Here is a 14,496-nt window from a genome sequence, read left to right as displayed (position 1 = left end):
GATTGTCGCGACATCCATGAAGATCCACGTGACTTCCGAGGGTACGAGGTCGACACAGACTACGACGAGGATGACGGCAATTGGGCAGTCGGTGCCGGGATGGCTCCACCCATCGTGCCCGTCCATGATCGTTGCGAGGTCCGTGGAGACCCACGTCAGTCCCAGAGGTGCGTCAACAGCGAGGAGGAGGACAGCGATGCGGGGGTAAGCTGGTGGAACAGGGCGACAGGAGGTCGCCAGCCAGCAACTGCACTGCCGGAACTGCCTCACAGGGAAGATGCCCTCCCAGCTCCAGCCGCCTTCCCTCTGCTCGGACGTTCCCCAGCTGAACGGCAGCGCATCACCAGCACCCCCGCATGCTGGAGAAGACGTCGACCACCCCCCACGCCACACGCCCCCCACCATCTCCAGCGACGTGCCCAGCCCCGTGTGGGACAGCCCAATGGTCCCAGGACCCTTCAGTGGGGCAGCAGACACGGATGAGATCACCATTATCCTCACGTGTCTGACTGGATCAGCATGGGGCTGGAGCGCAGCCCTCTGGCAGCAGGGAGAGACCGACAGGAGTTTTCGGGACTTCCAGCAGAGACTGAGGGCGGAGTTTGATCGGCCAGAGCCTGAGCCAGGGATCGAACTCTGCCCCTCCACCACATCCAGCACCAGTCAGGATCCGGGGCAAGAAGACCAAGCACTGGCGGGCGACGAGAAGGTCGCACCTCCCGAGATCCTGGCTGTGCCCCCTGAGGAGGTCCCGGAGGGCCCAGAGAGGGAGCCAGACGACCTGTCTGTCTCTGTCTGTGTGTGTGTGCGTGGTATATGTGTCCGTATGTCGCCCCCACTTCCCCTCTTTGTGTCCACCAGATGGCGACCCAGCCGCGGAGCCGAACCCCAGGGAGGAGGTTCCTGACCCGAACGTGCTGGTCCAAGGCGAGGTGGACAAGCCCCAAGGTACCCCTAAGTCCAGCCGGGGGGGGTGCTCCCCCAAAGAATTTTTTGGGGGGGTGCAGTTCGGGTTGGGGACTCCTCCTGAGGTGAGGGTAGGTGGGGAAGCGATTGAGCTGGGTCCTCCGGTAGCCGGTGAGGAGGGTGGGCCAGGCATGGGTCTGTGTCCGCCTCCAGAGGGGTGGAGCGCCATAGAGCCCCCGGGTAGGCATGAGGACCCAGCTGGGACAGGCAGGAAGAGGGCCTGCTTGTCCCAACGGACGCAGAAGGGGCTAGCCGGATGGTCTGGCAATGCCCCCCCCTTGGCACCAGGGCCGTGCAGCGAGAGGGGCTGCATAGTCCCAGAAGGCACCAGCCTGGGGTGCCTGGAAAAGTCACCAGAGGCTCTGGGACAATCTCCCTGTGAGGTGCAGGGGGTGACACAAGACGTGTCAGAGGGAACGTGTGGAGACAGGGCCCACACGTACCCAGATGGATCGGCCCTGATTATTGTGTGCAGGTACGGGAGTCCGGGGCCGCCATGCGGGACCACGCCGGGGAGCCAGGCCGAGGGTCCGGGGCCGCCATGCGGGACCACGCCGGGGAGCCAGGCCGAGGGTCCGGGGCCGCCATGCGGGACCACGCCGGGGAGCCAGGCCGAGGGTCCGGGGCCGCCATGCGGGACCACGCCGGGGAGACAGGCCGAGGGTCCGGGGCCGCCATGCGGGACCACGCCGGGGAGCCAGGCCGAGGGTCCGGGGCTGCCATGCGGGACCACGCCGGGGAGCCAGGCCGAGGGTCCGGGGCCGCCAAGCGGGACCACGCCGGGGAGCCAGGCCGAGGGTCCGGGGCCGCCAAGCGGGACCACGCCGGGGAGCCAGGCCGAGGGTCTGGGGCCGCCAAGCGGGACCACGCCGGGGAGCCAGGCCGAGGGACCGGGGCCGCCATGCCTGACCACGCCGGGGAGCCAGGCTGAGGGACCGGGGCCGCCACGCCTGACCACGCCGGGGAGCCAGCCCGAGGGACCGGGTCCTCCAAGGGGAGGATACAGCAGGGCAGGGCACCCCGCCGCCTCCACTGATGGTACTGCTGGGGCTCCGAGGACGTAGCCCTTGGAGGGGGGGCTCTGTCAGGATTGCCTGCAGCTGGGCTCCACACCTGACTCCAATCCTGACGCCCCATAAATGACGGATGTTTCCGCCCCTTCTAGGTCTCCGGCATTTTCGTGAACTTGACATTGTAACCGTGTGTTAGTATTTTCAGTTCTGGCAATCGCCATTCAGTCAACAAAACTAAAGTGATTTGTACATCCTGTCACCGGTCTACATTGAGTCAAAAATACCACTTTCTAGCGAAGTTCACATTTGATGCAGACAGCACACATCCACTTCACCAAACGCGGACCACACTGGATATTTTCCACAGAAATAAATGGACAACTGTACAAGTAACAAACTTTCAGAACCAACAGATAAATGGGTAGCTACTAGGGATTATTGGACATCGGTCAGTAATCATTTCTGAAATGGTTCCATTCATATTTTATAAAATATTTAATTTAAATGATTTTTTGGTAAAAAAAATTCATTGTAATTTTAAAAATGACTACTTACTGTCACTTACTGTTTGTTTATATATATAAATAAATAAATAAAAAACATCACAATGTTATCATGCAGCACAAATGTTATCATGCATCTTGCTGCCAAACAGAACTGTCGGCGTGCACCAGTGATGGGAACTATCACAATACAGAAGTTATCATACTTTCATTGTGCTGCATTTAATAATTCAATGTGTGGAATGCAGCCTGACTCCTCTCCCAACTAAATGGGCAGGTCTGACCCCGTTTCCATGCTTGTGCTCCATGTTGCTGAGTCAGAGCATGGCATGCTGGGATACAACACGAGGCAGTGCACTTCATGCTTCAAACAAATCTGCTCTCATTTGCTAAATTTAGCTAAAGGAGTCCAGGCCCAGTCATGCAATCACCCTACATGAGTGACTGAGCAGAGCATGGGTAGGAAAACACAGGAATAAAATTAACCATTGAAAAGAAAAGAGGGAACGATACAGCGGAAGGGCTGATGGTAGGATAAGGAAGGAAGCAAGAGGCAGGAGACAATAGTGGGACTCTTTCCAGTTTTACATTGTTGAACACATCCCAGCATTCACAGACTAAACAAAGGCTCGAATCAACATGACAAAATTGTTTCTTTTTTAATCGTCTTTCCCAAACTTATCATTATCAGAGGAGCAGCACACAATGTTCTCGTACCGAACCAGAAACAGAAAAAGGTCACAGCAAAGCATACCCTTCTTCCAGGCCAGCAGCTCATGAGCTGATAGGCCCACTTTAACGGTAATCCACTCAAGCAGGGAGACCAGCTTGTCCCCCACCCTCCTGTACCGGGGGACACACCAGCATGGTTTGCCACATCTTGCAACCACCCGCTCCTCCTGTGACCCCTCCTAGCACATTTGCACATCTAATTCCTTCTGCCTTCGTCTGCTCCCATTAGGGGTCGCAACACAATGTACACCAGATGCCCTTCCTGGCGCAACCCTCCCCGTTTACCCGGGATTGGGACCGGCACCAAGGAACATATTTCATATGTTCATATACATTTACTATCCATCATTGGTACGACCCGCGATGGTGGGGCGGGTTTGTCTTCTGTTTCGTCTGCTGTCACGTGCAACTTGTGTCAACAGCTTCCATCACACACTACAGCAAGTACCAGACCTCTCAGTCGTAATTGGTTTTAGCACGTCCTGCTTGTTTTGTAATATGTCTTAATGAACTGTGTTACACAGCATAATAAGGCGGTGTGATGGTGCTGAAAATAACAGGAGAGGGAGACAAACACTGCAGCAGCAATCAGCAGGACATGACCTGCAGCAAATCTCCAAGATTAAAAAAAACAACAAAATTATTATCATCTGCAGTGGTTAATGTGGCACAAACCTACACAAATGTCAAAGATCTTTTAGGCACTTATTTATGAATAATAGTTAATTAGGCTTGTGACATGTCCCTTGCTAGTTCATTAAGTTGGCTTCCCAAGAAAAGCATCCTGAAATTCCTAAAATTGATCTTATTGCAAGCGTCTAGTGGTGCTTCCTTTAATAACAATGGTTTCAAGTTCTGATTGTGAAATTTGTTTATTTACACCTATTTATTTCTGATGCTTTACATTCATATGGAGGTTTCGCCTATTCTTCGACAAAATGTCCTCAGATCTAAAACTATAATATATAATGTTCAATATTGAAGATTTTATGGTGAACCATATGAGGTCAGCCTTGTAATAAGTTTTTCCTTCAGTGCTCTAGAACCCCTAAATTATGCACAATAACCAGAGTCAGGGGTTTTTAATTTTATGTGCCTGGATGCATTTGGAGGGACTGTGGTTGGCCACCTAATGAAATCAGAGTATATACCCTCCCTCAGAGCTCTGTAGAGATAAACCTCAGAGCGTCTGGAAGAGACAGATCAGATCTCTCACAATCTAATGAAGTCTACTGGCGCTCTGCAGATTTCCAGTAATCTTGGCTGCACTATAATTTCTGAATGCACAAAAATGGATTGAGCAAAATGTAGCAAGTTGTGGCAAAAACAGAATGCACCTAATGTTTTATTTGTTTTCACTAATAAAGTAAATATTTGATAAATGATATTACTGACAACCCAAAATATACTTATGTTATATGTAATAAAATATTTAATTTTATGAATGAAAGTGAAGTGATTGTCATTGTGATACACAGCACAGCTCAAGGTGCACACAACGAAACGTGCTTTTCACCATCACCTTGGTGAGCAGTTGGCAGCCATGACAGGCGCCCGGGGAGCAGTGTGTGGGGACGGTGCTTTGCTCAGTGGCACCTCAGTGACACCTTGGCGGATCGGGATTCAAACCGGCAACCTTTTGATTACTTGGTTGCTAGGCCACCACTGCCCATTATTCATATTATAATGGATCATATACATCCTATTACATCCTAATGCATAAATCAATGCTGCTGTTATATGATTAATGTTCTAATACTCATGTAAATGTACTGTACATATATGCAGACTAATTAAAAATTGTTTAGAAGGGAGGCAGAGAAGTGAGATTTGAGAACATGAGCGAGATTAGACTGAAATAACATAGAAAACTGGAGCTGGCCAATGGCAAGCCTTGAAATGATTCATGCGATTTCATTATCACAACTGTCAGAGAGAACGTTCCAGAAGAGCTGCGCAGTGACCTTGCTCCCGAATGTTCATCTGCTCTCCCAGGATGATGCAGAGACAATAATGAGAGCAAAGCAAACATGTAAAGAGCGGCACAGCACAAACACCTGAGCTGCAGATGGGACAGCAGCACTGGCCAGCAGTATACTGACTACTGTGTGTGTGTGTGTGTGTGTGTGTGTGTGTGTGCGTGTGTGTGTACACATACCCACATAGGCTAAAAAATGTAAAACAAAAATAATAAAGTCTTTAAAAAGCTTATGTATAAACTTTAGCTTCCACAGGAGACACATCTATTGTCTATCTCTAATCCTGAGCAATGTCATCTGACCATTAGGGTTGCTACAAATAAAAATGTAATAAAAGTGGAATGAGTGTCAGGTCAGACATAATAGTTGTTTTTGCGTAATTATAAGAGTATAAGATGCCGTGCCTAATCACTAATCACAGGAAAATCAAATACCGAGTATAAAATCTGTTATGATATTATATTGTATTGTTGCTTTTGGTGTCTGATATAGATATATAAAACCCACAGTTATTCTGTTCATTTTTTCATTTTGAGACTTTTTATGGTTACTGAGAGTGGTGATCATCATCTGTCCAGGCATGCTGCTGAAGTTAAAGTTTAGCTAGGACAGTCCCCTGTCTCTGAGCATTTATTTTTTCAGCCAAGAAGCACTGATACATGAACTTCGATTCACTTTTAATCAACGTGATGCAACGTCAAATGCAACGTCCTGGACAGGGACAGGACAAGGACCATTAAAGGACAAGGACAACATTTAGAGACAAAAATACACAAATTCAAACATTTGCACTAATCACTCAGCCTTGACAACAGGGATTATTTGTCCTTAAATTGTCTTCAGCACAGCCAGGGTGTGAGAGAGCATTTTTTTTAAAAAAGCAAGAGACGGAACTTTTTCTTGTGCAGCCGGAAGCAGTGAGGTTTGGATTTGATTACACTACAGCGGTAGCAATGCTGTCCTGAGGCAGACAGCAGGTGGCCTATAGCTTCACAAGCCCTTCACAAGTCAGAAATAATTCTAAATTACAGACAGGACAGGCAGTAGAGTAGTGTAGACAGGACGCACACAGGCAGCAGTTACCAAGCCGGTGCTGCAAAGCCAGCTCCTGCCCTCTTAATGCCCTCCAAATGCACGAATCCAGCAGGGGTGTGTGTGTGTGTGTGTGTGTGAAGTGATTGTCATTGTGAAACACTGCAGCACAGCACACGCTGCAAACAACGAAATGTGTCCCCTGATTTTTACCATCACCCTTGGTGAGCAGTGGGGAGCCATGACAGGCGCAGTGTGTGGGGACGGTGCTTTGCTGAGTGGCACCTCACCCTGTTTCTTTACCTGCTAGGCCAAGCACTGTGTGTCTGTGTTCATCTATGTCTAAGGTTTTGTCCTGAAAGACAAATGTCTGAGACACATTTTACAAATATAGATACAGACATAGTGTAAATACATGAACTTAGAAAACAGTCCATACTATGTAGCCACTAAGAAAACTAAGAATTATATATATATATATATATATATATATATATATATATATATATATATATGTGGTGTGTGTGTGTGTGTGTGTGTGTGTGCGTGTGTGTGTGTGTGTGTGTGTGTGTGTGTGTGCCAAAACAATATGTGCCAAAATAATATTATTGATAACGGTGTGAAATTACAATCCAGAATTGTACAAATTACTCAGTCTGCTTGCACAGGCCAAACAGGAGCAGCAGGAAGCAAAGTTGTCTTGAAAAATAAAGAAAACAGGAAGAGGACGTGTGTGCTCCTTCACTCTGTCTCTCATAGTAGACAGTGTTGAGGTTCACCTCTGACCTGCTCCAGATGAACAGGTGCGCCTTGGGAGACAGAACAAAAGCACAGAAACATGAGATGGACCCTGGTGTCCTTGCAGCTGAAAATGTATAATGCGGTCCTTATGGCATGTCAGTGGGTTACTGGGTGTGTGTGTGTGTGTGTGTGTGTGTGTGAGTGTGCAACCCTATCAGCTGTCATTTAAAGACAAAAAAGCCTTGCAACGTTTATCTGTAGGCTGTTCTCTCGTACTTGTGCCCTATATTATGGAAATCATCACCCCAGCCTGCCGCTGCTCCCATGGCAGCACATCTGTCACACTCCCACTTTCATCCAGTTGCCCTGAACCCACTGCTACAGCATTTGTAAAAGTTTCTGCTTTTTATTGGCTATATCACTTCAGCAAACTAAAACAGCTTGTGAACTTAAGGTCATGTTGTCAATGTCTGACAGTTTGTCAATGTGCAAGTCTAATCTGAGTTTTAAATAAAAGTATGTAAGGCATTTTAGAGACCAGGTTGAGACAGGAGCCTTTTTGTAAATAATTAATAAATAATTAACTAGATTTCCTCTCTAAGATTTGCCTTATATTATATGGGTTTAATGCACCAGGCTAATACAGCCAATCACAACCTATTATTAGAACATGTAAATGATATTATCCTATTTAAACTAATAACTAACCAATAATGTACAGAATCATTTTTGAAATCATGTACTAAATCTAATAAAAAAAATATTCTTGCTCCATCAGCTCTGATCTGTTCTGCTATCTCTCTCTCTCTATCTCTCACTCTCTTTCGCTCTCTCTTAATAAGTAACACATACACACACGTACAGTACAGGCCAAAAGTTTGGACACACCTTCTCATTCAATGTGTTTTCTTTATTTTCATGACCATTTACATTGGTAGATTCTCACTGAAGGCATCAAAACTATGAATGAACACATGTGGAGTTATGTACTTAACAAAAAGTGGAGATCTGGCCTCCACAGTCACCGGACCTGAACCCAATTGAGATGGTTTGGGGTGAGCTGGACCGCAGAGTGAAGGCAAAGGGGCGAACAAGTGCTAAACACCTCTGGGAACTCCTTCAAGACTGTTGGAAAACCATTTCAGGAAAACCATTTTCACAACCTCTTGAAGCTCATCGAGAGAATGGCAAGAGTGTGCAAAGCAGAAATATTTTTTTGTTAAGTGTGTGTGTGTGTGTGTGTGTGTGTGTGTGTGTAAATATATATATATATATATATATATATATATATATATATATATAGAGAGAGAGAGAGAGAGAGAGAGAGAGAGAGAGAGAGAGAGAGCATCTGTTTATCTCATTTGCTGCCTGTTTTTGGTTAGTCCAGATGCAAAGCGGAAGGGGTGGGGATGCTCCGGAACACTTCACAATCAACAGAGCTTTGAAAAAAACAAACAGTCGTGAGAGGAATCTCAGCGTATAGCCCATATTTCAGTCTTTCTATTGTTTCTCATCAGCTGGAGTTCATACATACTGGAGTTTCCACCACTGGTACTCACGACCTGTCCTTCTCTATGCACTTCTGTCTCCATAGCAACCAAGGGTCAAACCTGTGCAAATATGACAGGAGGTGACAGGAGGTGAGACTGGTGTTTACACTCATGTCAAGCTTGGGCAAAAGGACTGATATCAGGTCAGACGAATAGAGAATGTGCTATTTTTCATCTATCAAATATTTATAGACACACTCACAAACGTATATATTAAGACTTAGAGTAGTAAGTATGCAAAAAAGCATTATTACTGCTAAAAACCTCTAAATAACATCCAAACTAAAACCCTAACCCTAAAAGATTGGTTCAATATTGGTTTTGGGGTCCACCAAAACACCTTAGCAGAAAAGGCCATTGTTGCCATTATGTCCTTATTAAAATATACATACAGAACACACACATCTCACGACAGTCATCAAGGCTTCAGTCGGAGTAAAGTTTTACACGACTGAACAAAGCCAGACATGAGGAGGATTTCAGTGCTTCCACCCATCTTCAGACACACACACATAAACAAACACACACATGCACACGCACACATGCACGTTTGTGTGAAAAGTATAATGGAGACATTAGCCATGATTACTGCACACTCTCTCTCTCTCTCTCTCTCATTCCCTCTCTCTCTCACACACACACACACACATACACACACATGCACACGCCAGCATCCCTGCCCGTTCCTGCTGGGGTGACACCTGCTCCCCTGGCACCAGCGTGGGCACCTGAGTAGCCCAGTATTCAATCCGTCTCTCAGACAACCCCCTCCCTGGACACAGTATGTGAGAAGAAATTAACAGGGGATGAGAAGACGGACGATTACTCAAGACTCACAGACAAAGCCACATCCCAAAGCTTGCAGCTCACATAAACACACACACACAATTTCTATAACACAACTTTTCTATTTATTTATAATATATTCATTATATTACAGCACCTAGCAGGTCAGTGTTCCAAAACTGGACTGGCTAAAGGTCCCTCCCACGTCCAAGCAGATTAAAATCGTATGTTGCAGCTTCATTGCGAACTGTGTGTGTTGCAGTCCTGCGTGTATCAAGGAGTGTAAAATGCATATCACTGTGTGTGTGTGTGTGTGTGATTGCGTGCACGCATCAGGAAGGAAAGGGCTTTTGTGTGTGTTGGTGTGATCAGAGGAGGGCATCTCCGTCGGGGGGTAATTTAAGGCAATAAAAAACCAACACAATGGAGTGTGTCCATCCCGCGGGTCTGAGATAGGACGACAGAGACGGAAAAGAAAATAAAGAAGTACAACATTTGTCGGACATTGTGCCATTCTCAACACTACGCCAGATGTGACCGGACGCGGCCACACCAGCTACATCAGGGGGTAAAAAAAAAAAAAGTGGCCCAACCGAGTGAAGCGGGATACAGATGGCCGGCCTTTACTTTTGGCTTCTTGTTTATCGGTAGAACCGTCACTCATCTCCTGTGGTGCAATAACAGCGTGAGCTCCTCAGGGTGCTGCCCTTCAACCTCTCTGAGCCTGGCAATGAGCTGTGTGTGTGTGTGTGTGTGTGTGTGTTGGAGTCGGGGCTAAAAGGTCTGAGATGTTGTATAGGGGTGTGTTTGCTCTATTACACTCATTATTACAAAATAATTTGTAGGATTTTGAAATATTTAGTAATATCGCCCTTATAAAGAGCGACTTACAATCAGTAGTGACAGGGACAGTCAGGGAAAGTTTGAACCTGTGACTTTGTGGTCGTCTGGTTCCTAGGCGAGTTACTCACTAGGCAATAAATAAAACGACAGAGCGTTGTGGAATTATGGGTAAAATAAGATAAGGACAGTGTACCAGGTCACTCCTAGACTCCCCCTTTATTACAAAATAAATTGTGATTCCCTAAAATCTACACATTACAGTCAAATTAACTCTGAGGTCAAATTTACAAAAAACAACACATCCCACCAAAAGCTGTTTAAAATATAAAACCACAAATCCTGTAAAGTCTGATCCCGTTGCAACGTCATCAGAGACTTTTGGACCCGAAACGCCGCCATAAAGAGCTGAAATAAATCAGGTGAACGTGCGGTGGCTGGAGTAAAAAGCCTCTTGCAGAGGAAGTCGATGGTGAATCATTAATGTCCAGGATCAGACGTTCACTGTTTACTGTTGCAAGGTTCCACATGACACTGCGGCCGTCACAGTTCACGCTGCATCAAGTGCATCTGACGTACGAATGCCACTCCAACTTCAGCGCTGCATTCAAAAGCCTTTCCTCCGTGCCACAGGTTCTACAGTCCAGTGTATTGTCATGAAACAGCGCTGTGAAGTAGGTGGGTCCATTATATTTCTATGGTACTTTGTTGATTTAGTTGGACAATTATGGCAGCTTGGAGGTGGGGGTCACATCTGAAGGTCTGAGCAGCATTCCTAATTCCATCTGTGTTGCCAGTGTTCTTGGACAAACCTGTTTCACCCCCAAAAATCACCTGAGTCAAGGATCTAAAGTAAGTATCAAAGATCACAGACTCGAGGCTTGAAGCAACAGAGTAACGTGAGAGCCTTGATTCAGAAGGTGTCACCTTGAGTACACCTGGTCCTCAGCGGCAAAACATCTCGGCGTGGGCCGTACCTGGCGCCCCAGCGGGCGGCGGCTGATGTGGCCTCCGCCTCCCTGGTCAATTATTAATGTAGCTGGAGCACATAGCTTCTGTCACCAAGTTACATTACAAAACAAACACCTGTTGTGCTCCGGGGCAGAGGGACTAAATGTGAAGCCCTGCGTCCCTACCAACTTAACGCTAATTGCGCACGTACACACACACACACACACACACACACACACACAACACACTGTTAGCTAAGCTCCAATAATACGCTGCGCAATATGACCCAGTCAGCAGTTGCCAGGTAACCTGGTTGGTAACCTGAGCCTCCTTGGAAGCCTCGGAGGAGACGAATCCCACCAGGAACCTCACATTCCCAGAGTCCAGACAACAATGTTCTCCTTTATTATGCGCCTTATCGCCACAAATTCGGGTTTCGGTAGGTAATGACAGGTTGGGGCACAGGCCCCGGGTGAGAATGCAAATGAACCCGAAACGCAAATGTGGTCGTTGACAGTTCACAACAGACAAGGCGCTGAAGATAAGAGGCTAAACGTGAACATCAGCACCATCCACTGAAACTCCTGGAATGTGGTGAAGAATGCAGGGAAGACCCAGAGAGGTGTGTGTGTGTGTGTGTGTGTTAAAACAGGACTGATGTAGTCCACACTATGAGTGCCTGTAAGGTTAAGAGAAGCGTGAAGGAAGTGTGTGTGTGTGTGTGTGTGTGTGTGTGTGTGTGTGGTTAAGAGCCGTGTCACAAGTCATTAGTGGACTGAGGCACACAGAAGGGCCACCGAAACTGTAATGTTCTTACGTAAGAGTTAATGATTTTCCCGGAGACACACACAGCGACGAGTCGAGCAGGGCCATAGAAACAGGGAGCCTGTATTTGTATACGTGTGTGTGTGTGTGTGTGTTACTGTTGAAATTGACAGGTATTTCGCTCACACCGTGCTCTCACCAACTCAGCCCGCTGCACCCATAGCTTCAGTTCACAAAACCCATGAAAGTTCACGCTGAGTAAAGAGCAGTAAAACACCCGCTCCCGGTCCTCACAGGAACCTGTAATTAGGATCCGAGCGCGCGGCTTCCAGACGGGGCGGTTCAGGGGCTGAGCGAGTTCAGGCCTGGACTGCCCGGAAACTAGTGAAACTGCTCACTCGCGCATATATATATGTCCCCTCGGCCGGCTTCAGAGCCCGGAGACGGCGGACCATGGGCGGCGGGTCAAACTCATCAAACTCCCAGCGCGCGGCTTCCAAAAATAACCCGAGCCGCCTGGGACACCGCCTCCCCCCGCGCCGGCTACATCTGTCTCCGTTAGCCCGGGTTCGGGGGGGAGATCGGGGACACGACGCTCCGTGGAGACAGGGCCCCGTCGGAAGGCGGCGCAGCGGCGGGGAATTTTACGCCACGCTTTGCTGAGCAGTCCGATTTGGGCCGGCGGGCGAGGGGGTCCGGCGGAGTGTGTGCGGTGTGTTTACGCGCGGACCCGGAGACCGCCGCGTGCCCGCGGCCTGCCGGTTCCGGCCTTGTGCCACCGCGAGCTCTAATCCTCTGCGTCAGTGCGGTGGGGGGGTGGGTAGGGGGGGGGGGGGGGGCATGCCTCTCGGTGCGGCTGAACATACACGCCGGCGCAAGCTGGACGACCGACTGTCACAGCGGCTTCCCGTCAAAGCGCGATGCCGGGCCGAAAACAACACAGCCGCTGGAGCCTGGCCTACTTTCCCTCTCCGTCCTTCTGTCTCCACGGCGACTCCCTTCCACCAAATCTGACTTCGACGCTGGCCAGGAGTGGCCAGGCAAGAAAAAGAGGCTGTTGTCACCCTAAAACACACACACAACTCTGCTTCCGTTATACGGGGTGCTCGTGTGTATGTCTGGATCTACATGTGACCCTTGGGTGCACAAAATGAAGAAATAAATGGACACAATTCGACCAGAGGTCACCAAGTGTCCCTCCCATTTTACCCCTTCTAGCTGGTCTACCTCCATGCACCATCCGGCCTCTACAACTAATACAGAATGCAGCAGCATCTTCATCCTTCACCCCAAATTCTCCCACACCCACACCGCCCCTCTGCTACGTTCCCTCCACTGGCTCCCGGTACTGATGCCAAGCATGGGGTAGCACCGTCCTACCTCACAGCCCTTACTACACCTCCAGTACTGCTCGCCTGGTCCCTCCACCTCTGAAGGTAAAGACGCTCATCTAGACTCTTCTCCGCCTCGGCCCCTCGGTGGTGGAATGAACTTGCCCTCGAGGTCTGAACAGTATTTCCAAAGGCAGCTGAAGACCTTCCACTTTAGAGCATATTTAGATGAACTTGTTGTCTCACGTGTGTATAGAAACTACAACAGAGTGAATAAAAAGACTGTTTCATAGTCGGGTTTCCCGGTGAAGCAGAACTGATAACTTCTTGGATAAGGGCGTCCGGCATAAATGTGAATGTATTTTTTTTTTTATGATTATTATTATTTTGCGCGTTTGTCGTACGTACCTTGCCTGACCGTTTTGAGCCGGACGGGGCTCCGGCAGCTCTCGACGAGGGCCAGGACGTCGTACAGCGGCAGCCCCGACACGGCGACCCCCTCCACCTCCAGCAGCAGGTCCCCCTCGGACAGCCGGCCGTGCTGATAACGCGCCACATCCTCCCGCGCCTCCCCGACGTGCGGAAACTCGCCGCTCTCCGCCGCGCCCCGCAGCGACACGGTCAGCCGGCCGCGCTCGTCCTTGCACACCGAGCACTCGGCGACTTTGTGGGCCCAGTGGTTCTTCTTGAGGAGCACTTTGGACATGGTGGCGGGCGGCGCGGGAAAGTTGGCTGCGCGTTCAGCCGCCCATGGCACCGTCCAATTTAACTTGTCATATTTTAAGTTTTTTTCTCTCTCTCTCTCTCTCTCTCTCCCACGCTTGTCGAAAAGTCAAATAATCCCGAGGAGCGTCCGCACGAGTGTTTTCCTTCTGAACGTGCTTCGTCTACCTTTAAACAGGTACGCCGGTGTCGCTCCAGCTGACGCGCTCCCGGCGGGATCCTCGGACAGGTCCAGGGACGCATGCGCGACTCCAGCGGGGGATCTGGACACACCTATTCCAGGGTCCCGACGCTCCGCCCCGGCGGAGAGGACCTCGCCGAACGTCCCCCGTGCGCCGGTTCAGCACGTCGAAGTCACGAGAGCGGGAGAGACGGCGCCAACGAGCAGAGCGCCGGCTGCTTTCCATCATCCCGTTACCATCGAACCACACATCGGCGCTCAGATCTGCGCTCTACATCACAATGCATATGCATATGCATAAAAAAAAGTGTTTTTTTCTCAAGACATATATTTGTACATTCAACAATTCATTGTACAGCGGTAATGATGGGCTTCAGTAATGCGCAATACAAAGCAAATGGGA

At 48.9% G+C, this 14,496-nt stretch overlaps 1 protein-coding gene across 12 annotated transcripts in view; it reads right to left on the bottom strand.

Annotated features, from left to right (window-relative positions):
* The window catches only part of LOC114797687 (membrane-associated guanylate kinase, WW and PDZ domain-containing protein 1-like), an 83,241-nt gene extending 69,086 nt beyond the window's left edge, over positions 1 to 14,155 (bottom strand). For 5 of the 12 annotated variants that reach the window (XM_028992658.1, XM_028992661.1, XM_028992662.1 and 2 more), the window contains exon 1: positions 13,598 to 14,154. In XM_028992658.1, coding sequence (XP_028848491.1) covers positions 13,598 to 13,895 — 298 coding nt within the window. In that variant the 5' untranslated portion in view covers positions 13,896 to 14,154. Of the gene's footprint in view, positions 1 to 13,597 lie in introns of all 12 variants that reach the window. The other 7 variants (XM_028992659.1, XM_028992664.1, XM_028992665.1 and 4 more) reach the window with 2 other exon arrangements.
* Between the last annotated feature and the right edge of the window lie 341 nt (positions 14,156 to 14,496).

The sequence above is a fragment of the Denticeps clupeoides genome, chromosome 10, assembly GCF_900700375.1.
Source record: "Denticeps clupeoides chromosome 10, fDenClu1.1, whole genome shotgun sequence".
Lineage (NCBI taxonomy): Eukaryota > Metazoa > Chordata > Actinopteri > Clupeiformes > Denticipitidae > Denticeps > Denticeps clupeoides.
The sequence above is the reverse complement of the archived record's forward strand: the minus strand, read 5'-3'. Positions and strand labels throughout refer to the sequence as shown.